This window comes from Atractosteus spatula, chromosome 24, assembly GCF_055471065.1.
Source record: "Atractosteus spatula isolate fAtrSpa1 chromosome 24, fAtrSpa1.hap1, whole genome shotgun sequence".
Taxonomy (NCBI): Eukaryota; Metazoa; Chordata; class Actinopteri; order Semionotiformes; family Lepisosteidae; genus Atractosteus; species Atractosteus spatula.
The window spans coordinates 8,542,156-8,566,712 of NC_142729.1; the positions used below are offsets into that span (position 1 = coordinate 8,542,156).

General features: G+C 39.1%; 1 protein-coding gene across 1 annotated transcript; it reads left to right on the top strand.

The window, feature by feature from the left end:
• Positions 1–9,426: 9,426 nt before the first annotated feature.
• On the top strand, positions 9,427–16,246 carry LOC148815857 (uncharacterized). The gene is made up of 3 exons (XM_088904850.1): positions 9,427–9,839; positions 11,106–11,207; positions 13,459–16,246. The coding sequence occupies exon 3, from the start codon at positions 13,470–13,472 to the stop codon at positions 15,507–15,509; it is 2,040 nt and encodes a 679-aa protein (XP_088760976.1). The 5' UTR covers positions 9,427–9,839; positions 11,106–11,207; positions 13,459–13,469; the 3' UTR covers positions 15,510–16,246.
• The last annotated feature ends 8,311 nt before the right edge of the window (positions 16,247–24,557 follow it).

A 24,557-nucleotide genomic window follows, 5' to 3' on the forward strand; every position in this document is an offset into this window, starting at 1 on the left:
GTTGTGTGTTCAAATCCAGCTGGTGCTGGACTTTTCTTTTAACAAACATTTCTTCGAAAAAATAGAATAGCGATATTATGGACAATCAATTGACTTTTATATTTCAAAATATCGCAACATGATCGATTCTAAGTCATTTTTGATAACAATGAATAGTCACCTTCTTCCCTTATGACAACGGTCCCTGCTTCTGCTTCCTGCTTCTATTGTGTGTGTGTGTGCAACAGAGTAAATTTTTATAGAGAAATGGAGGCTGGACAGTATGCGTTACAATATAAACATTTATATTTATTTAAATCGTGTTCTGATTTAAATCGCAAACGCGTGTTTAATTATATGTGTTTTTTAATCATAATCAGGCTAATGCAACATAAATTGATACAGTATCTTTGTCTTCTAAGTATCTTAATAAACTTTCAGCATAGCTTTCTACCCGTTAAGATTTATATTTCTTGGGATTTTGGGATCAAACATGGAAGGATTAGATTGTAATCGTTTTTATTTGTCAAATACGTGATTGTATTTCTAAATGTTATGTGACACCTACAGTAGTTCACTGCTTTAAATACATTGAATTAAGAAAGTTATGTGTAGCACTTTAGATCTTTTTTCTGAACCAGGGAAAATCTGATCATGTTTCTCTATAACAATAATAAAAAACTTTATTTTACATATCGCCTTTAAAAGTGGCATCTCAAAGCAATACAGTAGATCGAAAAACAGTTAAAAGGGACCAAAGTAAATACTAGACAATCGCAAACGCGTTTTCAATAAAATTCTTTTATTCATTCAGCAGAGAGTGAGAGGGACATCCAGCAGAGAGAGACACACACACCGGTTTTCATTGACAAAATTGTTTTTTTTTTCAATTCCTCTTGTCTAACAGGAATGCTTTGTTTGTGGACAGACTGTTAGACTAGAGGAAAAGAGCGCCTCCTCCTACGAAGCATTTCATTGATCCGATCACGAATTCTTTTCCAGTCACACACAGCAAGGGTTGTAAAGCGCGAAGTAATGCGCTGATTCTTATGGAATGTGTTCCGCTGGGGATTAAAAAAAAATATTTTTTTTAATCGCGTATCTAAGGAAAATTGCAGTATACCTTTGTTCATGCACATCATTATACAGTATCTCATTTTGTATTTCGATAAAAAAAATCGTTTGCCCAGCCACTATTGTTGTTATTGTTTTTATCCTGTAAATCGCTTTGAGGAGCTTCACACCATCCTTACACAAAGCAGAAACTGATTGTATTTTCCAATAACATACAATTGCAAAGATGACAGATTTTAATTGTCTTTTTTCTGAACCAGGGAAAATCTGATCATGTTTCTCTATAACAATAATAAAAAACTTTACTTTACATATCACCTTTAAAAGTGGCATCTCAAAGCAATACTGTAGACCGAAAAAACAGTTAAAAGGGACCAAAGTAAATACCAGACAATCGCAAACGCGTTTTCAATAAAATTCTTTTATTCATTCAGCAGCGAGTGAGAGGGACATCCAGCAGAGAGAGACACACACACCGGTTTTCATTGACAAAAAGTAATTGTTTTTTTTACATTTTTTTTACATGTTTTGTTTGTGGACAGGCTGTCCACAAACGTGAGACTGTCTTTCTCAGACTTACATTCCCGAATGTCCCCCGCCCCGGTCAACAATCCTAGGAAGAACACGAAACAGCCTGTTAATAAAATTGTTACAATTTTGTTCGGTCAGTTCTTCCTCCCAGAATTTATAGATCGCATCGATCAGTTCCTGCTTTGTGACGGGCTTAGTGGTTTTCCGAACGTAGTCTTTCAACGAATACCAAACCATCTCTATCGGATTTAGATCTGGGGATTCGGCTGGAGTTTTCATCCAGTTCACTCCTTCTGCTATAAGCCTCGCCCTTGCTGCTGTGTGTTTCGGATCGTTGTCTTGAAAGAGACGGTGCCTTGATCCAAACTGCTCCCTGATATATGGGGCAGCATGCTGTGTGACCACGACTTCCTCGAAGAATACACGGTCCATAATTCCTTTGAAAATAAGAAGTGGTCCCGGGCCTCTTCTAGATATATCCCCCCAGATGTGAACCTTCAGTGGATGTTTGGGCTTTGGCTTGTACACATATCTCCCCTTTTTGCAAAATGCCATTGTTGAAAACTGTTCCAGAGCCACTGTTGTTTTGTCGGTAAAAAGTACATCCTGAAATGCCTCCCCCTGTTCAATCCATTGGAGCGCTTGCTTGAGTCTTTCCTCTTTGTTTTTTAGCCTTATCATGGGGCATGTGTTGGTTTTTCTGTATCTCCATCCAAGCCTCCTGCGTACTCTTCTTATCGATGTTGGGCTAATATTCGCATCGAGGTCAACCCATAGCCGTCTTTGGACTTGCATCGCCGGTAGCTCATCATTTTCATCAGTCAGTTTGTCGATAGCTCGCACAATAGGACTTGAAAAAAAAGAGATCAGCAGTTAGTTTTAAAAATAATGTGCGTAGTTGTATTTACATGCAAGAAAGGTATTTTTAGAAATGTATTTACCTTGAATCGTCCTCGGTTTAGATTCTCTTTGCCTCCTCTCCCCTTTATAATGCCGTCTCACTGTGCTTTCAGAAACGAAGATGTCCATCGAAGCCAACTGCTGTACAATGTCCCGTGTTGACTTCCCGTTTCTTTTCAACTTCATTATTTGGTGTGAGAGAGTCTTCGTGATTTTGGTCATTGTCTGTCCCCTTACCAAAGCGATACAGTGGTGCAGCTTGAATTCTGTACCTATATACTGTATGGTATGGTACAGATAAAACTTACACCATACCGATGAGCTAATGCCAGGGAAAGACACTCCTATTTTATTTAAAACACAATACGCCAGGAAATGTGTCTGATGCATTAGCAAGTTAAAACAATTGGGTCGAAAACCTGCGCGTAACACCATTTCCTTTTTCTGATCACTCGCTTTCTGGATACACATCTCACCTGTCCTGTTCTTTGTTTTCCTGGTTTGCTGATTATGCCTGCTGCGGTCCACTCCTACCCTCACACCTAAAGAATACTATTTTAAATTTCTTGGCGCAGTTCATTAACCCTTGTATGTGCTGTCCGCGCCCAAAATGCAATTTAAAAAAAGTCAAAAACCGCACTCAAAATGCAATGTAGAGCTTAATAAGATAGACTCCACAGGTATTCACAACAGCAACATATGAAACGTTTATTTTTTAATCGTGTATCTAAGGAAATCTCAGTATAACTTTGTTCATGAACAAACAGTGACATGTTACATTATTATTAGTTTTTTTGTTAACAAGGCTCTCCAGCTAATGTGAATTGAAACCTGTCTTGCTAGCTTTTAGAGTCGTGCGATGTGTAAACGACAATTCAAATAGAGAAAAAAGACCTGACTGACAAGCCGATACATACTCTTAGAGTTTGATTAATAGGGAATATAATACAAAAATATAGTACTAAAAAAGGTACTTCCACTTTTAAAGGTGATATGTAAAATAAAGTTTTTTATTATTGTTATAGAGAAACATGATCAGATTTTCCCTGGTTCAGAAAAAAAATCTAAAGTGCTACACATAACTTTCTTAATTTGATGTATTTAAAACAGTGAACTACTGCAGGTGTAACATAACATTCAGAAATACAATCGAGAATAGTTTTGTGGTGTTTGTTTAGATGAAACGTTCCTAAAACGTATAACGTAACAAAATTAAAGACGATTAAAATCTGTAATCTTTCCACTTGTACTGTGAGTCATCGGAAAGTTTCTGCTTTGTGTAAGGATGGTGTCGAAAAGCAATCTTAAGTGGTGAGAAAGCTGTGCTCAATGTATTTAAGGGACTTAAAAGTAAAAGGAGATGCTTCATATTGCTTGACTAATTTTAAAAACTAAGTTATAAATGCAGACGCTCCCTCGGTGCCGCGCCGGGTGTAAATATCAAAATATACATTCCCAACACTGATTGTACCCATCTGTCATGCAAATAAAACACCTTGAATTGAATTGAATTGAGGGAGAGGGGGGGGAGGGGGAGAGAGATAGCCAGGACTCAAGGCAAATAAGATACTTATGGGTACACAGGCATTCACAACAGCAACATATGAAACGTTTGCACGTATAGTTCAGTTATTACTTGGTTTTCAAAGTGCAATGAAATACAATATTGTTGTTGTTGCTGTTCTGGTTGTTTTTATCCTGTAAAGCGTTTTGAGAAGCCACCTTTAAAGGCGATATATACTGTAAAACCGCTGATTCTTATGGAATGTGTTCCGCAGGGGATTCAAATTTTTATTTATTTATTTTTTAATCGCATATCTAAGGAAATCTCAGTATAACTTTGTTCATGAACAAACAGTGGCATGTTACATTATTATTAGTTTTTTTGTTAACAAGGCTCGCCAGCTAATGTGAATTGAAACCTGTCTTGTTAGGTTTTAGAGTCGTGCGATGTGTAAACGACAATTCAAATAGAGAAAAAAGACCTGACTGACAAGATTTAATTAATGCAGATCAGTAAATCAAGGGACAAAACAACTATTGCGCCCGGGTCCTCAATGGGCTTTGACGTGCTAATGCGTTGGTTTAACAGTCCGGGTGTGGCAAGCCTCTAATGTCTCCCGACTTCGGCAAAAGGCACCCGCCTTTCATTGGAAGACAATGAACACACTCTAGCCGTACATGTGAATATAGCATAAATACACCAAGAGATTGGGTGAGCTCCCATCACAAAAAAAAACTGCGAACCTGCACTACAGCGACCATAGTACAGTATGGAGACCAAGACCTTTTACGGGAAGAGACGGGGTGCTTCTGCCTCCCCAGCTTCCAAAGAGCGAAGGGTAAGCAAATACAGCAGACTTCATCTGAAAAACGCGATTACAGCGCATATTACAAGGTATTATTGCCTTTTGAATTTTAAATTCAATTATAATTATTTCTTCGTAGCCTGTTCTTCAAGAAAACACTGCACGGGCGAAACGATCTTCGAAATCTACCACCAGGACAGTAAAAAAGAAAGCGGTAAGATGGAAAAAAAGAAAAGTTTATTTTGACTTCTGTTCCGCGACTGATGAATACTACTGTGTGACTTTATTTCTTACATGAATTATGTTATTTTGCCACAGGCCGTGGGTCTCTGCTCTCGGCCACTGGCCAGGGTGCCAACCTGTAGAAGCAGCACCTGTATGGAGACATTTCGGCAGCAGCGGGAGCAGTATGATGCATTACTGGGGAGGATTGGGAGGCTAGAGACACTCCTGAAAATGCAGAGGAAGGAGACAGTATGTTCCAGCAGTCAAACAGTTGAGCAGCTGTCTCCCGAAAAGTGCCTCTCCCCGCCGCGCAGGTTGCAATGCCTGGCGGAAGCTCTGCCCCCCGCAGAGCACACACCGCCTCAGGACACTCCATCCCGGCCTCCCCGTTCACTACCGCGCAGGAATCTGTTGATGCCGTCCCCGCCGTCTATCTCCCCCCAGGAAGCACAGCGGAATTCATAGACGCCAGTGGGACGAATAATTCTCCCAGATGTCCAACTGCTACCCATCACCCAGGAGATGGAGGGGGAGTTGTACTTGCAGTGCATCGGCATAGACGGGAAAGCAAGAGCCGACCGCTACGCCGCCCTCGTGTTTCGAAATCTTGTGACTTTTGAAATTTACTGGGGGTGGACCACGTCTGTAAATTTCGATGGGTCCAGAGGCAAAAGTGCCTTGCCTTGCAATCTCTGGGAAACCATTAGTACGATGGTGAATCGGAGATTCTCAACCCTTGCTGCGTGCGACTGGAAAAGAATTCGTGATCGGATCAACGAAATGCTTCGTAGGAGGAGGTGCTCTTTTCCTCTAGTCTAACAGTCTGTCCACAAACAAAACATTCCTGTTAGACAAGAGGAATTGAAAAAAACAATTTTGTCAATGAAAACCGGTGTGTGTGTCTCTCTCTGCTGGATGTCCCTCTCACTCTCTGCTGAATGAATAAAAGAATTTTATTTAAAACGCGTTTGCGATTGTCTGGTATTTACTTTGGTCCCTTTTAACTGTTTTTCGATCTACTGTATTGCTTTGAGATGCCACTTTTAAAGGCGATATGTAAAATAAAGTTTTTTATTATTGTTATAGAGAAACATGATCAGATTTTCCCTGGTTCAGAAAAAAGATCTAAAGTGCTACACATAACTTTCTTAATTCGATGTATTTAAAGCAGTGAACTACTGTAGGTGTCACATAACATTCAGAAATACAATCACGTATTTGACAAATAAAAACGATTACAATCTAATCCTTCCACGTTTGATCCCAAAATCCCAAGAAATATAAATCTTGACGGGTAGAAAGCTATGCTGAAAGTTTATTAAGATACTTAGAAGACAAAGATACTGTATCAATTTATGTTGCATTAGCCTGATTATGATTAAAAAACACATATAATTAAACACGCGTTTGCGATTTAAATCAGAACACGATTTAAATAAATATAAATGTTTATATTGTAACGCATACTGTCCAGCCTCCATTTCTCTATAAAAATTTACTCTGTTGCACACACACACACAATAGAAGCAGGAAGCAGAAGCAGGGACCGTTGTCAGAAGGAAAGAAGGTGACTATTCATTGTTATCAAAAATGACTTAGAATCGATCATGTTGCGATATTTTGAAATATAAAAGTCAATTGATTGTCCATAATATCGCTATTCTATTTTTTCGAAGAAATGTTTGTTAAAAGAAAAGTCCAGCACTAGCTGGATTTGAACACACAACCTGCAAGTTGTTAGTTAGGCACGTAAACCAGTAGGCTACAGGACAACTGACATGAACAGGGAGGCGAAACAGCCCTACACAGCCCTGTCGCAGTACACGAATATACTCATACCGTTATTAAATTCTTTAGATACGCGATTCCATATTATATTCCCTATTAATCAAATTCTAAAAGTATGCTTGTTGGCTCCGGTATCACGTTAGTTAAAGACTTCAAAGCTTAAAATGTTTAGGGAGAAATGGAATACTGGTATGTATTTTAAATACTGGTATGTATTCTTTAAAGTACCAAGACCAGCTATATACTGTATGTTTATGTTCCAAAATTAATATCGTTTATGGCCTTCACACGCGTTACAGTATGCTCCTATTCTTTTTATGCTCAGCTTCGAAGATTTCCCTTCAGTGGTAAAATTCAATATCTACAACGGGCACAGTAAAGACGTTTACTGTAAGTCTTTCTACGACAGACCAACGGACCACGAGTGCCCCTGTCGGTCAACCAATCACGTACCGCGGTACCCCGCGTCATCTTGCGTCATGATACGCGACACCACAGCCAATTACCTGCGGTACGTGTTTGTACCGCTCACTTTGAATGGCTGCATCTGTAGTGTCCATAATATTTGCTATTTTAGTTTTTCAAAGAAATGTTTATTTGTTAAATGAAAACTCATGACAATAGCTAGATTTAAACACCCAACTTCAGGCTATCACTTAAGCCAGAGCTTCAGTCACTTAAGCCATCACACCACAAAGAGTAGATTAATATAATTATATCGTTAATTTCTTTAGATATGCGATTCCATATTATATTCCCTATTAATCAAATTCTAAAAGTATGCTTTTGTTTACTCTGATAATGAGCGTATTCACAGAAAATCTTAAAACTGTCACTGAACGGGGGTTCAGGCAGGCGCCCTTGCCACATTAGGTCAGCCCTCCACCATCGGGGGCTCGAACCCAGGACTCCCGTGTCACTCAACAGGGACCCAGTCTGGTGAGCAAAAAAGAGATCTCTCTACAGCCTAGTAGCTGTAGTCCTGCTATCACAGGGAAGGGCGGCAACGTCACCGCTCTGGTAAGCCGGCTCTTACACACCCTGATGGCTGTATGCGTTACAATATAAACGTAATATGGTCAGAAGGAGCACGGAAAAAACGAAATAACCACATGTAAGACTTTGATGCTTAAAATGTTAAGGGAGAAAGTGGGATACTGGTGTGTATTTTTTCTTTAAACTACCAATACCAGCCATATACAGTTTATATAATAAGTTTATGTTCCTAAATTAATATTGTTTATGAGCATGTGAAAGGCATGGTGAATCGAAGATTCTCAAGACTTACTTTTTATGATTGGAAATGAATACAGGATCAGATCAATTAAATGCTGTGCTGTTATTTTTTGTCAATGAAAAAATAATGTCTTTTAGTTTACAAACAGTTACAAAGAGAGTAGACCATGGTAGTACTTTGAGCTTACAGCCTGTCCAAGCTCATTCATTATTAATACTATTAGTAATATCTTCCATAAAGACTTTGATGCATAAAATATTTCTGCATAATTTTAAACATTTATGACAAAGGTTGTAGGTTGTGTACTTTTGTCCAACTTAGCTATCTTGCTTTTATAAAAAATACTGACTTTTTAATGTTTAATGATTAACTTCCTGTAATACACAGTTGAAATTTATTAAAAGTCTGAAGAGTATACAACTTAAATTCTTAATTGGAAAAAGATTGTCTTTCAGGAGTGATCGGGATTTCAAAGCATGCATTTTCTGTCAACAGCTCAAATGCTGTACATGAGAGGTTTAGCTTCATTAGCTCCACCTGGCGGTGATTCCTGATACTATTATCATAACTGCAGTATTATACCATATGACGCGAAATGACGCGTTATGATGCGTTGTGAGGTGACACGCCCACCGTGTTTTACCGCAGCATATCCCGCTCGTTTTGAATGACTGCATCTGTAAAATAGCCAGAGCCTATCAACACTCAGACCAAGGCCTATGTATCCAGATGCTAATAAACCTATGAGTATGTCTTTATACTATGTGAGGAAACTGGAGCACCTGGAGGAAACATTTGAAGTCCATGTAGATAGCATGATAAGGTCTGTAATGGAACCCAGGGCCTCAGCTGTAAGAGTAGCAATACTAACCACCACTGTATCACTCTACTCTTTCAGTTCTTCAAATTACATTAAAATGTTGTTTTAAAGTGGATGCTGAACTGTCACAACCTAGTTTCTATTCCATTGAAGATATTTCCCCCATCCTTCTTGGAGAGAAGGGGAAATACAAATGATTGGTATTAAGAAGAAGGAGAAGGACATATTTGCTCCCAAAGAGAAGCCTTAAGAGTTTCCCATAAGGTTCCATAAGAAATGGCTGGGGTGGTGTTTATGTCTAAAAGTATTTCTATCTGGGAAATAATAAATTAGATAAAATCCAAGTCAGAGAGCAACAACAGGTTGATTCTCCAAAGGTGGACATGTAGGATCTTCAACTGACAGATGTAGTTCTGTAATAGTTCTGTAATAGGGGAGTTTTACTATTTGCAACTGAAAATGAAATGACTGTTTGAGCATTAAATTATTGTGTGAGATAGACATTGTTGAAAGAGAGAAAGGAGGACATTTGAAAACTGCCATGAAAGAGTGTAAGAAAACTCCACGCATCAGAGATAGTGTAAAAATAAAGAAATTATGTAAAGTTTAATGCAGTCTTACAGACAGGAATACACCTAGAGGAGCAACAGTTTAGAACAAAGTAAGAATCTCCCCTAAGCATCAAGTGATGAGAATCCAAGAAAAAAGTTAATTAGGTTCCTGTCATCCCTATTAGGGTCATAGACATTTGTTAAGATTACTGGAACATTGATCATTTATTACATTACATACCTTACTTTATGATTTGAGACAACCTGAGATACAATGAAAGGTATAGCCTTGTGCAAAACATCCCATGGGCCTCTGCAGCTTTGTATCCTCTCCTAGCAGTTTAGCAGTGAATCCAACAGTCCACAGAAGCACAAGAAGAAACTACAGATTACGTTGCTTGCAGATATTAACACCATAAACAAAGGTAAACAACAACAGCTTTGATACATGTACACATTGTAAACAAGGAATAAATACCTAACATCTTATTTTAAATTGAGTTAAGAATGTGCCTAAAATATTTTACTTAACTGACTATACAGTAGGTGGTGATTTAATTAGGTAATTGAAGATTTATTATTGTCATTGTTCCCAGGTTTGGAGGAGGCTGAAGATGTCCTTACCTTAATCATGCTTCTCCTTTACCAGCTTTGAAGATTAGTCAAAAGACATTTAGAGCATCTGCAATTTTATGTACAGATGAGACTAGGATGAACCTTTCCCAAAGTAATGGAAAGGTAAAATGTTAACAAGGATATGCAGAACCTCCAAAGAACATTACCTCTTCTGTGAAGCAATGACGGCATTATGCTTTGCAGTTTTAATTGTCTGAAATCAACCAAATAGAGACAAAGCAAATATATACAAAATTATCATTATTCCTCTTAGATGACTGCAGTGCACTATGTTCAAGTCCAACATATACAGTAACAGTACTTTAACATTACTTTTGGTACTTTTTTTCTTCTTTTAAACACTGTATAATTTCAATGTTATTTTCCATAAATACAGCATTTGCTTGATACATAAATTCTGCATTCAATACAGATGTATATATGTTACAAAAGAGTGGGAAATAAAATGAGTATATTAGTATACTCATTTTATTGATTCTATATTTTCTATAGTCAGGATAGAAGTTAATACCATTGCCATAACTCTTTACAAATATTAATAACTGTAGCAAAGCTGAGATTGTAAGCACAGGTAAGTCATCAAAGGGCGGAGTTATTTTTATCAGGAGAGACACATTCTTTGGATTCTCACAGGAAAATCAAGGAATTCGCTGCACCATGTGAGGAACCCAAAGAAGGCTCCACAGCCAAAACATTGTGTTTCCTTTCTTCTCTTTTCAACAGAGAATAAACCTTTACTTGTTCCTTTGCAGCCTACAGATGCTGATGCAGCTACATACTTGAACTACTTCTTACTTCAAGTAATCCTAGTAAAACATTAATAAAACATAAATGATTTTTTTTTGCTGCACAGTAGTTAACATTGCTGCTCATAGAGCTGGGGCCCTGGATTTACATCCTTGGGTGATGTCTACATGGAATTTGTACATCCTCTGCACGTTTGTTTAGGTTTCCACTAGGTACTTACTGTATTGGATAAAAAGTGACTAGAAATGAATGGTTTAGAATACAATGGTATGTGAATGTAAGTGTTTGGCTATCTCATGTTTCCTCAGCTGAGTCTGTGACTTCAGGTGCCCACCCTGATCTTCCTGGCCTCTATCAGTCAGGACTCCACCTTCACTCATTATTGTGAGAGTTTTTCTTGCTGCTGGCTGGTAAGAGCAGTTCTTTTAAGCATTGCAAAACTATGGTATTTCTGCTTTTCTGTGTGTTTAATGTCTGTACTCCAAAATGTAATCTTTCACTGTAGTGATACCTTTCACAACAACTTATAACATTTAAGTCTCTGTGTTTGAGATTAATAGACCAAAATAATCTCAAACCATCAAAGGTATTTTGTACCAAGTATATAAATACAATAAGCTGATAAGAAAATTGGTCATTTGTACTTTACAAATTATAAAAAGAAAATCTTGTGATAGGAGTTCTATTTGTGATGTTTATAACACTATGACAACAGTGGTGTAGATAATGAAATTTGTTGTTACTTGATCTGCCTTAAGGCACTCACACGTATATGCAAGTATATGTACACATAAAGTCTGCATCAGGAGACGTACAGAGTATAGATTAACAATCTGTTTCACAGCACTATTCATTGTGTAATTTAAAATCTTATGGACTTTATCATCTCAGACACAATATTTAGACTATCAAGAGAGACTATAGGGTTTCTATCCATTTCCACTTCTGCTTTTCCTGGTGAGGATTGCGGTGAGGCAAGTGCAAGCCAATCATACATGGGGACAATTTGGAGGCCATGGTAAGGGACACTGGACACTGGAATGACCCCCTACTCTTCTAGAGAAATGCCCAGGGATCTTTAATGACCACTGAGAGTCAGGACCATGGTTGAAGGTCTCATCAGAAAGACTATACTGGGGCATTAGGACCCACACAGACTGCAGGGTGGGTGCCCCCCACTGGTCCCACTAACACCTTGTCCAGCAGCAAACGTAGTTTCCGAGGAGGTTTCCCATCCAGGTTGGCCAGGGTCAACCCTGCTTAGCTTCAGTGGGTAGCCAGTTGAGAGCTGCAGGGTGATATAGCTGCTGGCCCATTTCCTTCCATTTTATCCAATACAGTGATGTTGCAGAGCTAGAGCCTATCCCAGCAAGCAATGGGCATAAGGCAGAATACACCCTAGATGGTACACCAGTGCATTACACAGGGCACACACAAACACAAAAACAAACTTATACAGTACCAAGGCCAGTTTTCTCAGAAGTCACTTAATCTAACAGTAGGTTTTTGCTTTGTGAAAGGAAACCTATGCAAACACAGAGCAAGGTCTAGAATTAAACTCAGGGCCCCAGTGCTTCAAGGCAGCAATGCTGATCACTGGGTTGCCTGATATGCATGTTACTAAGTTTAAATATTATATTTTAATTTGAGGTACCTTTTATTAATTAAAATAAAAAGGGCTTTTATTGTGTCAGAGATATGCAGATCCATAATACAATAATTTGCATGAGTTAACTTTTGGTACATCCATTCTAAAATCCCTACTCTACAAGTTATTACCTATAGGAGTTGTTTAAGGAGACATACACCTGACATTCAAATGACTTATTCGGTTTTGTTGTCATCTAAGAATTTTATATTAGGTAGAAAAATGTACTCTTCAGCAAGACAATGACCTCTACTAGAGCACGACCACATTGAAGTTAACTTGCAAAAGGAAAATTCTATAGAAATTCATGGTAAGACTTGGCAATTCCATCAGCTATGCCCAGAAAACTGTAGAACTTTTGCCAGGAGAAAAGGATCAAATTAACTCACATCAGTTTGCTGTAGTTGCTGGTAAGCTGTACTGCAGCATGATGATTGATCAAAACCCAACCACAAATCTCAGTGCACTGCTAAAGATGTTATTATAGAAGCAGTGAATAGCAAGATCAGAAATTCTAAGGGGGATCTTTCATGCACATGCATAGCGTACAGTATATACTGTACACTATGGTAATTGGCTATGTCGGATAAAACGGAATGTCAGATAAATGAAAGTCAGATAAACGCGACTCTATTGTACTGAATTATGGGTCTGAAACCTTTTGCTTATCACTAAACTTCAATTTGTATATCTTCTTACAGTTTTTGCTGACATTCAGCATCCTTCACACTTAATAATGATAAATCAGATCATTACAGCTCTGGATAAAAATAAATACTGTTTCTTCTGCTTGAAATAAAAGTATCCAAATATTTTCTGAACTGATGTTGATACAATAATATAATGCTAAAATTGTAAAATTTTATAAGCCCCCATTTGTCACACAAATTGTTAACAGGATCACCTCCTAACAATGTTATATCCAGAATATTTAGGAAAGGTTTCCATGTGTACAAGTGCACATGAACACATAATTGCAGATCACAAATTGATTTTCTATCCTTTACTCTTAGGAAGAAGAATCATGGAAATAATACAAGGTACCAAAAAAATCACCAAGGCTGAAGATGTACGAAATGACAACAAAATGCTAATGAAACCTTATGCTAATTGGGAAGAGTTTTTGATGCCAGCTCCAATTTCCATAGCCATTTTAGGAGAATTAGTCTTTATCTCTTCTAATACAGACTTTTCTATCAATAAAAATCCCCCAAAAGATGGCTTTAAATTCATTCGTTACCCAGAGTCCTTCCGCGCCTGTCTCATGCAAGTGTGCAATGCTGGATGGGGTGCGTTCAACGAGGCCCATAAGAACATGGACCAAATTCGTCTCCACTCTGCCAATGTGCCAGAGTATGTAAAATTAGCAGTCAAGTTGATTGTCCGAGATGACGACAAGCTCATCGAGCTCATGCTCCCTGACCAGCTAGAAAACATCAGCTCCATAGCAGAGGAGTGTAAAATCCTGTCAGAGCTCACAGAGAAAAAATTCACGTTTGTCATTGATCTGATTCAAGAGCTGATGGAGGCCTGTTTGAATGCTAAGGCAGCCTATAGTGAAGAATTAGAAGAACTGAAGCAGAAAATAGAGGAATCCAAGTTGAGGAAACAAACAGCAGAAGAAGGAAAACGTAGAGCAAATAAGACATTTGAAAACATGCAAAAGCAGTTGGATGAAGCTCAACAAGAATATAAAAAAGCCATGGACTCTCTGCCCAGTGGTTGGGATATTGTTGGCATGAACTTTGTGGAGGGCCTCACTAATTTAGTTAATATCTGTTATAGTGCTTGTACTGCAAGTGTAACTAAGCGTGGAAGAAAAACAAGTAAGGAGCAAAATCCCATTGCGTTAGGCAATGTTTATGCCAAATCACAGGTTCTCTTGAGTCTCCTAGAACTAGTTAAGTCTTTTTTTCATGAAGACAAAATACATTGGGGCGTACTTTATGATCAAAAGAAGGAATGTGCAAAGTCTGAGTGGGTGGCAGATCAGGTGAAAAGAGTTAAGGAATCTTTGGAAAAAGAAGAAGACTGCAAGCCAAAAATAACAGCAATGCAAATGTGCGAAGACATTCTTACAATCTGCTCTTGTCTAACAGATATTGCTCCAGACAATGTCTGTGAAGAAAGCAAACAAAAAGAGTTAATAACAAAACTAAAAAAGTTGAAAACACAGGCTATGAAGTTTGATACCGAGAGTAAAGGCTTCACAGGTGCCTCTGCCTTTCCTGTAACCCCCCCACAACTGGCCAAACAGCAAGAGGAGCAAAGTACACAGAGAAAAAGTGCAGGCGACGTCGCAGCTGATAACGCCCGTTTTCGCATAGAGCAGAGTCGAGCTCAGATGAATCAAGCACAACAGATGTTCCAGAAAAGCTTGGAAAATCTGGACAAATACCATAGTGACCTGACTGAAATCCTAGTCACAATGAGGAGCTGTGAGGTGAAAGAAATCGACTTCAAGACCACTATTAAAATGCTGACGAAGGGACTGGATGCAATGGGAAAAGTAAAGGAACAATGGGAGAAGATGGTATTCTTTTTCCACATGCTCTCCAACATAATCAAAACCAACCTAAACAAACATTTAAAGGATGTTGTCCAAACTGCAGAAAAAGCAGGTTCTTCCAAGCTTGGCTATTCAGCAAAATCATTCCTGAGAGATCTGCTGTATAGCCAAGCTTTCCAAGCATCTAATATTGCCAGTTTGGTGAACATGATCTCTGGGACCTACACAGAGATCTCCAACTTGTACCTCATGGATAGAATCAGCAGCTTGGGGAAACTCATGGCCTTAGACCCCAGCAAATCTGACTTTGATACAGAACGGAAAAAGTTACAGATTGGCTGTGAAGAAGCAGAAGCAGGAATAAAAACAATTGTACTGAAAAATAAAATAGAATTTGAAAGGAATACAAAATCAAGAACAGAGAAGATTGAAAAAGCCCTCAATGGAGCATTGCCCCCAGCCTCTGAGGAAGAGATAAAAGAAGTTATACAATGTGTTGAAGTGGGAATGAAGATGTCAACTCAAGAAGAAGAAGATGAGGGGCAGTATTGTTAGCTCTTACATTTTCCTGCTGAAAATGCAAAGAAATAAATGTACGAGTCCTACAAAATATGCTTCTTTGTCATACAGGCTTATACTATAACATGATAGACATGATACTGGAAAACATTGCTTAATAGAAAACTGCAGGATTTGTTCAATGGGAATTAACGGGCTCGGGGTAGTTAGTTTGGATTCACGGAAACTAATATATTTTTTTCTGCAATAATACAGTATACACATTTCTGTAGTAATATTATTAGTTTGATTATAGTATTACGAATTAATTGGAGTGGAATATATTTTTCTATTTTTATTGCTTATTGCTTTAGGTACATATGTGTTTCCTGCAGGTATTGTGATGATACTTTTATAATGGACAGCCTCAGAGTAGATCTTGTCTACAACAGAATTGTTCTACAACAATATGATAAATGTGTTTGCTTAGTCGTGATTTGTTTCTAAATCTTTGAAATTTCATTTGCTGCTTCTACGGTTTGCTTCCTCCATATTTGAAAATATGACCATTTCAATATTTAAACAGGAATCTAGGTCACAGATATAAAATTAATAAAGAGCAGTGGTCCTAGTAGAGATCCCTGTGGTACTTGATTACATCACGTCAAACTAACACATCCTTGTCTGTATCATCTGTTTTCTGTTTAATAATTAATTCTCACTTGTTTCCCTGAATCCCTACCAGATTTGAGAATTAATTTGAGAATTAACCTGTTCTTTTTATATACATTTGTAGCGGCAATGCTTATTAATAAGACAGAATTAAGTGTTGCTGTGCTTCCTAAATGAGGCCCATCTCTCTTTCTCATCTCTGTGGTGCAGCCACAGAGAAGCTATTCATGCAGTTCTGATTTAGATTTATCTTTGAGATAAGAAGAGCTTCCAAATGGGGATGTGCCCAGCCATGCTTGGCTATCATGATCAATGGCCATTCCTGGCACCTATCTGTCTGTAAGATTCTTGGGAACATCTGGATTGCGGTCCTAGATGTCAGAGGTCATTGTGACTCATCTCTCACTTTGACCAACCAATCAGGAACCTGCAGGGGGTGGTAACCCCATGTGGGTCAGAAATGACTACTAAACTTTCGACCAATCACCACCTGTCTTGGTCCTGGTTTAAAAGACACTGCACAGCTCAGAAACTTTGCTTCTCCGGCCACTTTTCACACCCTCAGAGACAATCACGTGACAGTGAGTGTTGTCTGGGACTGGAACCTTGTTTCAGCAAAGTGTCGGCCCAAGGAATGCCCGTACATAAATTGCTAGCCGACACCAATGTGGACGCTTCGCTTGATCACCAGAGTATACGTTTGGACTCTTGTCGACAACTTGAATATGTTTTTATTCAGCAACAGCGCTACACCGGAAGCAAACCGAGTTTCTTCCCTCTAAAAAGTGACTTGCTCGGACCCGTGGTCACGCTCTGTGCATAGAGACTTTCTACTAATCAGCCAGACTACTAGTAGGTTCCTGAGAGAGACACTGTCGGCATGTCGCCACAGCAGAAATCTCTCCTCCTAATTCGTCCATCTCCGAGCTGCACCAAGACTGGTTGGCAAAAAGCCAGAGGACGCCGGGACGATGCCTATTGGCTATTGGACGCAGCCACATTCTTGGTATTGTCATATCTATCAGCCACAAATTATAATCAAAGTTAATGTTGGGTCTGTATTGCTATACCGAGATCCTGATGATTGATCTCCACATGGCTGAAGTCTGTGTTTGGGTTCTGGGGTGGAACTTTGTTACAGTATCTATCTGTAGGGTTAGTATTGCTTATACAGTTTGTGCAATTGTAATCGTCACTTGCGGTAAGACTTTAATCACGTCTTGCTGTAATCGTGTAACTCACAAAGTCATGGTAATGCATGCCTGTACTCCTAAAAAGGCGAAGTCTGCCTCATGTTGTTTGTGTAGTACTGAAGGGGGGGAATGAAGAAAGATAGGAAATGTGAAAAAATGGTTTACTTGTTTCTTTATGCACAAAGACTTCTTTTGGTACAAAACATTCCATGCTTAAGCTCTTTTGAGTTATGGCAGGGATGGGAGTTAACTGATAAGAGATTCCAAGTATAAGATAGAGACTCCCTAACTATGGGAAGATAAGACTGGCCATTCAAAGTGTTCAAGATCTAGAGAATGTCCAAACACAGGTGACCTTCCCCCATTACCACGGTAACAATTTGCGTCAGAAATGGATGAAGTTTGCTATATAAACTGGAGCTTTGTACCTATAATTTTGAACAACTCTTTGAATATACTGTACCTAGCATGCAATTAAACTCACTTGTTTCAACTTCATCTCGGGGTCCAGAACTTATTTGTTTGTTACAACAATGGTAACCCCCCTCAGCAAACATCCCCTTCTGTTTTAAAGATGGAAATGTTTACAATGTCAGGTGTTGCACACTTTATCTAAACTCTTAGAGACACTTCCTAGTCACCTATAGCAGTAACAATACGAACATAAATCTCAATCACAATAGGTAAATTTAAAAAATAAAATGAATGAAAATGTAGCAAATTTGTTTTTATAGGCAAATCAATACACAAATGTTTACAGTAAGAAAACATGGATTCATTTTTTGTTACTATTTCATTTCCAGAGTGCTTTTGTCAGAGTGCTCTGAGTCTCTTCACCCAGTAGATTTGTTACAGCTATGCACTGGCTGAAAACTGGCCAGGCTCCACAGCTCCTGGTTTATGATGCAACAAACCATCAGTCAGGAGTTCCTGATTGATTCACTGGCAGTGGGTCTGGAACAGCCTCTACACTGATAATCATTTTGTGTGTGTAGATGTATTTAAGTACTAAGCTTAACAGGGTATGAAACTGAAAATTGGAAATAAAATAAATTATGTTAATTAATAGTATAGCTTTTTAATATTTAATATTTTAAGCATAACTAGATAACTATTTTAATCTTGTAATATTTATTATATAAAATGCAATCCAATCAACTCCATTTCTAAAGACAGATCACAGACGCTATTGTGAGACACTGGGGATCTGGATGTTTTTCATTTAGATTTGTTAATCAAACAGAACCACAAAAACACTGACTACCATTATTAGTATTGACCTCAAGAGGGATGCAGGGCACATCAGTGCTGTCTCCCCTGTAACAGCACCATGATTTCATCAGTGAAACAGGCTTAATTTCCAACAATCGTCAACTCAGTTCTCCCATTGCAGACATTTGTCTCCTCCTAGCTAGTGATGTAAAAACTGCACCGTGTTTAGATTTCTTATTCAGCACTTGAAGGATTTTAGTCTGAAACATTCTGATATTTTAATAATTTAAATGGTGTGTATATAATAAAAACCGGAAGGAAACAAAATCTCCTTGAAGGAGATCTGTTTCTCTTTATAAATTTGGTGAACTTCTTACACAAGGCACTTCTTTTAAATAATTTGTAAGTATTTTTACCCCCACTCTGTGAAAAAAATGAAAGTTCAAAAATGTGGTGTCAGTTCACATGCCTTGAACAACATTCCACAGTAAATGAAAGAACATTACACATGTGATGCCTCTTGATTATTCATAGTGAAGTATGAGATCTCTCCCCCACAAAATGATCATTACTACTACTGGGAAGCTTATAATGGAGTGGAGTGGTGGCACTGTGGTTAAGGCTCTACACTTGAGGGTAGAAGGTTGCCGGTTATAATCCCATGGCTGGCAGAGAAATTCTATTCTGTTGGGCCCCTGAGCAAGGCTTCAGGGGTGCTGTATAAATGGCTGACCCCCAGCTTCTCTCTCTGCCTGTGTGTTTTGTGGAGAGCAAGATGAATTATGTGAGAAAACAAATTCCTAATGCAAGAAATTGTATCATCCAGGTGGAGCTTCTGTTACCTGCAAAGAACTTCTGGTGAAGTGTCCAGAAAAGCCCTATGTATGTGCAAGTAATTATTATTATTATTGTTATTATTATTATTATTATTATTATTATTAAAATTAAAGAATTGCACATATAATTTCTTTGCCTGTTTTATTAGAATTGCACACCAACACATTATTCTGCATCAACAGTTTTATATCTCCAGTCATTGTACATTTTAAATTTTTTAGAGCCAAAACAAATTTGAGTGAAGTTACTTGAATAAATTTGAATCAAACTCTGATACTTTTGTCTTATTTTACTTGTTTTTTGTTTATTTAACAGCGCAGGAGTGGGAGGAGCCACAGTGAGTACTGGTAAAAGTCACCGCCCCATCTGAGGGGGCAGAGACACTGGTGTGAGGTTAGCGAAAAAAAAACCCACAAAAAACACAAATAGGGCTGGAAAAAGATTTAAAAAAACGCTAAAGAAAAAATACACCGCTTAGCACAGCAGTGGTCAGGCTGGACATACCCTGTTTAACAGGGTCTAATCTGGGAGAGCAGGGAGCGTAAGGCCTAAATAAAAATAAAACCTCAACTTGTCCCGGTGAAAGATGCATGGCAGGAGAGGGGGGGAAAAGGGTCAGTCTGCCCCAATATAGATACAGGGTGGGACCGGCAAAAAGAAAACAAAAAGGAAAAACGAGGGCCTTACGCTCAGTCATAATCCCCTCCAGGACTGTCGCATCCCTCCAGGGAGGTGCTCAGTGTATCTGAGCTGCAGCAATCCATCGCCCTTAATCCAGGGCTCTGCCTCCACACTGAACACACCCCCATGTAATGCCACAACTGTTTCTGGGGTGGAATTCCCCAGCTTGGTTAAAAGACAAGTTTTTGCATCTCTGGAGCAGAAAAAGAAACAGCGATGTCTACACACTCTAGAAAGCAAGGCTGGTAGGGCTTGATTGGGGTTGTGTGAGGTGCACTTCACCTTTCAGGTTTCCTGTTTTTATTGAAGGATAATGACCCTTGCACTCTTGGTTAGATTGAATACAAACAAGGTGTAACCTTTTGCAAAATCATTACAGTGGACCAGAACTGACTTCTGGTCAGTACATAAACAGATGTTTATCTGCTGTTTGAACGAGATTAAAATATTCACAAACACAGATCTCCCCGGAAACAAAAAACAGGTTGTAGTGGCTTTGCAGGTACAGTATGTGTTCGCCATCCTAGTACAAAGCCAAGAAATTAATGCTGTAATGTTGAAAGTTGTAGTTTCCCGTGTAGCTTCCTCTGAAGGATTCATTGTCTACAACCCCAGCACAAGCATCTTTGACTGCTGCCCAAGTTGTTTTCTTGGTTTTAGATTCTGCTTCTCACACCAGGGCTTTAGATTTTCAAATGGACATTGTCAAAGGGGTTCATTTTTGTTGGGCCTAAGCAGGCCTGGGAATGACATACCCATGGTGCCACTTTCACCCTTTTAACAAACAGCGATGCTGAGAGAACATTAATTTTAAAGTCAGCTCATTGGCCACAAGGCAGAAGGACTCTTTGTTGCTCATGATTTTCATTTCTGCACCCAGCTCAGCATTATCTTGTCCTGGATAAAAAGGTCCACCTGGATGTGTCACAACAGGTCTTCTTTATTATTGCCGGTTGTGAATTTGGTTCCTTTTTCTGAAACCTTGGTTTGCGCCATCCAATGTAGTGACTTCATGCTTTCCCGCAGTATCTCTGTAAAACAGTGCTGTAGAGAGCTGTGTTCTCAGGGTGTATTCATTGTAGTTAAGGATGGTTTCTATCAGAACCCTGTGAGATTAAGGGCTGTTGCTCTGACTGATCTCACAGTCACCAACGGTGATGCCCATCTGTCTGAAAAGCAATGCCACAGGGTAATTCAAAACGACTACCCTGGTGGTATCTGCAATCTTGTCACCATTTCCTTTGATAATATTGGTAATATTGTTTGCTAGATCATGGTGTTGTTCAAGTTCATGTAATCATTGCCGTTTCCCGTTACAAAAAATTCTTGAAAGACCTGTTAGCAGTGAGACTCCATTTAAAGATTTCTCGGTGCTTGACTGTGTTGGTAATACTTTTACAAAGTCAGATTTTGTGCATTCTTGTGAGCTGCAGTGTCCATGGTTAAAATATCTCACCGTCTTATTGCGTCAGACATAGATCTTTCTTCTTTCTCACAGCCCATTTCTTGTGACTGAGTTTGATTTGACTCCATGTTTGATAAACATTAGTCCTGAACCCTGTTGCTGCTGAGGGTCCACTATTTATCACAGCATTAGCAACATGTCTGCACATGTCTTTAGCAATATATGCTGTTGCTTTTTATGTGCGGTTTTGCAATTTCACAACAATGTCTCAAAAAAGTACTTCTTTCCTAAATAGGGCCCTGAATATATCACTGATCCCCTCCAGTACTGGACTGGCAAGCCTTCGAAACCGGTCAGTCTGTAACTGGCTTGATACTGGTGATAGTCCCAGTACATGGCAGAGTCTCCATAGGGTTTAATTGGTTATTCTTCATAGACCTGAACTGCAACTTGAATATCACTTTCCATACGTGAAGTTGCTGGGTTTGTTCTAATCACTTCTTATTTCAGTCGTTATTGTGTTGAAAGGCTCAACATTTACAGGAACATAATGTGACTTATTGAAGGAGGGCATGATGAGCAATCCTTCTGATCCTTGGATAAGTAAACAGTGCAGGATAGGTGTGTACTTTAAGTGTCGCCAAGTAACTGGTGATGTTGTCTGTGTAGCAGGATAGGGTATTAAATTCAGGTGAACAGCAGGATGGGGTGACTTCTTCCCTCTCAAGCTGCCTCAAACCTTGTAACACGTGCCCATTCTCCTCTGAGTAAAGTGATATTTTTATCACGAGCCTCTTTAACATTTCTGCTGATGGGGTTACACTTGAAGTAAACTTTTGGATATTCAAAGTTTTGTCGTAGAACATGTTCATCACATTTATCTGTTCATAATTTGTACCTCCCTGCAGGTGTAGAAGAGTTCCAGTTCTTACAGCCATTTTCTGAGAGCAGATCAAATTCAGTATAGTTGTTGAATGTATCAAAAGTGGAAGAAATTCCACACCCTTTTCAGTCTAATGTTTCTGGGGAAAGTAAGCATGAGTCAATATAAAACTTTTTCACCATCTCTTTGCCCAACTGTCTCATAAAGGCAAGCCCCAGGCATACTTGGACAACACATCTGTACATGTAAGCATGTATTTAAACCCCTTGTGAAACTGCGTGTTGACTTACGTTGACAAGGTTGGCCTGCCACTGCCAGCTCGTTTCACATCTCTATGGGTTTTCACAGAAAATTGACACATTCAGGTTTACGTGAATAGGTGTACTGGTCTGATAGCCATTATGAAACCTCTGGCCAACCGAACCTCAAACTCTCAGATTCCAGTCTATTTCATAACCTGGACACCCCATTGTCTTGGGCTCTTTAGCTGTACAGTACAAGGAGTCCAGTCTCTCCACACCGATGATGGACAATGTGTCTGCAAGCTGACAGAAGTGGAGGAGGGACATCACACCAGGGGCACCCTACTGTCCACCTGTTACCTGACACTTTGCCGAGGGCTGTAGAGCTTACAGTATCTGCTTTTGTCTCTGGTCTCTCCATGGGAATCTGAATGAAGCAGCCCCACCCGTGTGGAAATGGTCATATGTGTCAGGTTTGAAGGTTTCTTGGAGGAATACTCACTTAAAGATTCTGTGGGTGAGATGGAATCTTATTACACTTTACTGGTTGGTTTAGCCTTTTATATTGCAGCGTTCAGAGTTCACATTACGGTATGAAGACCAGGCTCCTCTCTCCTGTTCCAGAGCTAGCTTGAGGCTCTCTCTCTCCACTGTCTCTTCCAGCCTTCAGACTGCTGTCTGTCTGACCCTTCCAGTCAGCCCCACAGCTGTCATCTCTCTCCAAACTGACTGTGCAGGGAATCCTCTGTACCCAGCCTGCAGTTGGAACAACCACTCCTGCCCCCCTTTCCCTTTGCTGTCTTGTACCAGATCTTCATATCTGGAACTTTTCATTGCAATGTCCTCTAGTTAAGAATATATTGATCATCTTCTATTTAGTTTACCTACCCTTATAGCAAAGGCAAGTTACTGTACAGAGTAATGAGGACACTATGAGCTGTACTCACTCTCTAGTAATCGAGAGGGTGATTGAAGAATAAATGTCCTATATTAAATCCTGTGCTGTCTGTGGTACACTGGTGGCTCTGGGAGATCTGACAGCCTGTGAGGGGTTAAAGTGTGAAGATGAAGCACCTTGAATTGAATTGAACAGTTGGCTACAGTTAGTACATTGTGGGTTCAGTATCTGTGGCAGGTATAACAGAAGTTCTAGTAGAGAGCTGCTTCAGTGTGTGAACTGTAAGAGATAGAGGTTAAAAACACATTCCTTTGTAAAATAACTCATATGATATTTAAACAGGTGTGTCATTGTCATGAAATTTGTATAAATGAGTTCCAAAGAAATCCAGAGAAAAAAAGAGCCTCCAGATCTCACAGAACCCTGAGAGCCCAGAGGGCTTGCTTGCAGGACACAACAGTGGCCACAAGGTGATGCTCATCTCAACTTCAGAACTGTTTTAAAATGAGTAACATTTGTGTGTTTTTTTAAAGAAGGATTCTACGTCAAATACTTGCTTAAACTAAGTAAATAAAAGCTTACTACAGTAAGTAACTACAGTATTAGTTTTAAAGCTACAGTATTACTGCCCTAAAACAGAAAATGTAATAAAGTTTAAGGAATGTGCAAGCTTTTCAATTATTTAGGGGCAAACTGTTAACAGTACTGCAGTGCACTGCTAGTAATGCAACAGAAATAAAATAAAATAGTAGAAAGTAACCAAACACTTGCAGATTGCACCTGTTCTCCTAGCTCAGGCCTTTTCTAACTGTCTGTGACAGGATTTGTATACAGGAAGAAGCTTTGCATACCTGTGCCGCCTCACTGCTCCAAACACTTTAAGACTCACAGTGTGGATCAATCACTGTTCAGCTCTTTCAGAGTCACTAACACACACAGGACAATGATGTCACTGATTCTACTGCTGGGGACACTGGGGCTCTTTGTTCAAGGTGAGGATAAAAGAAAATACGTTTAAATGTTTGTACTAGCTTAATGCTCAGTTTTCTTAAGACATTTGTTATGTATTCAATTATATATAT

Coding starts and splice junctions, on each gene's coding strand:
- LOC148815857 (XM_088904850.1), top strand. CDS start 13,470: ATGGAAATAATACAAGGTACCAAAAAAATCACCAAGGCTGAAGATGTA.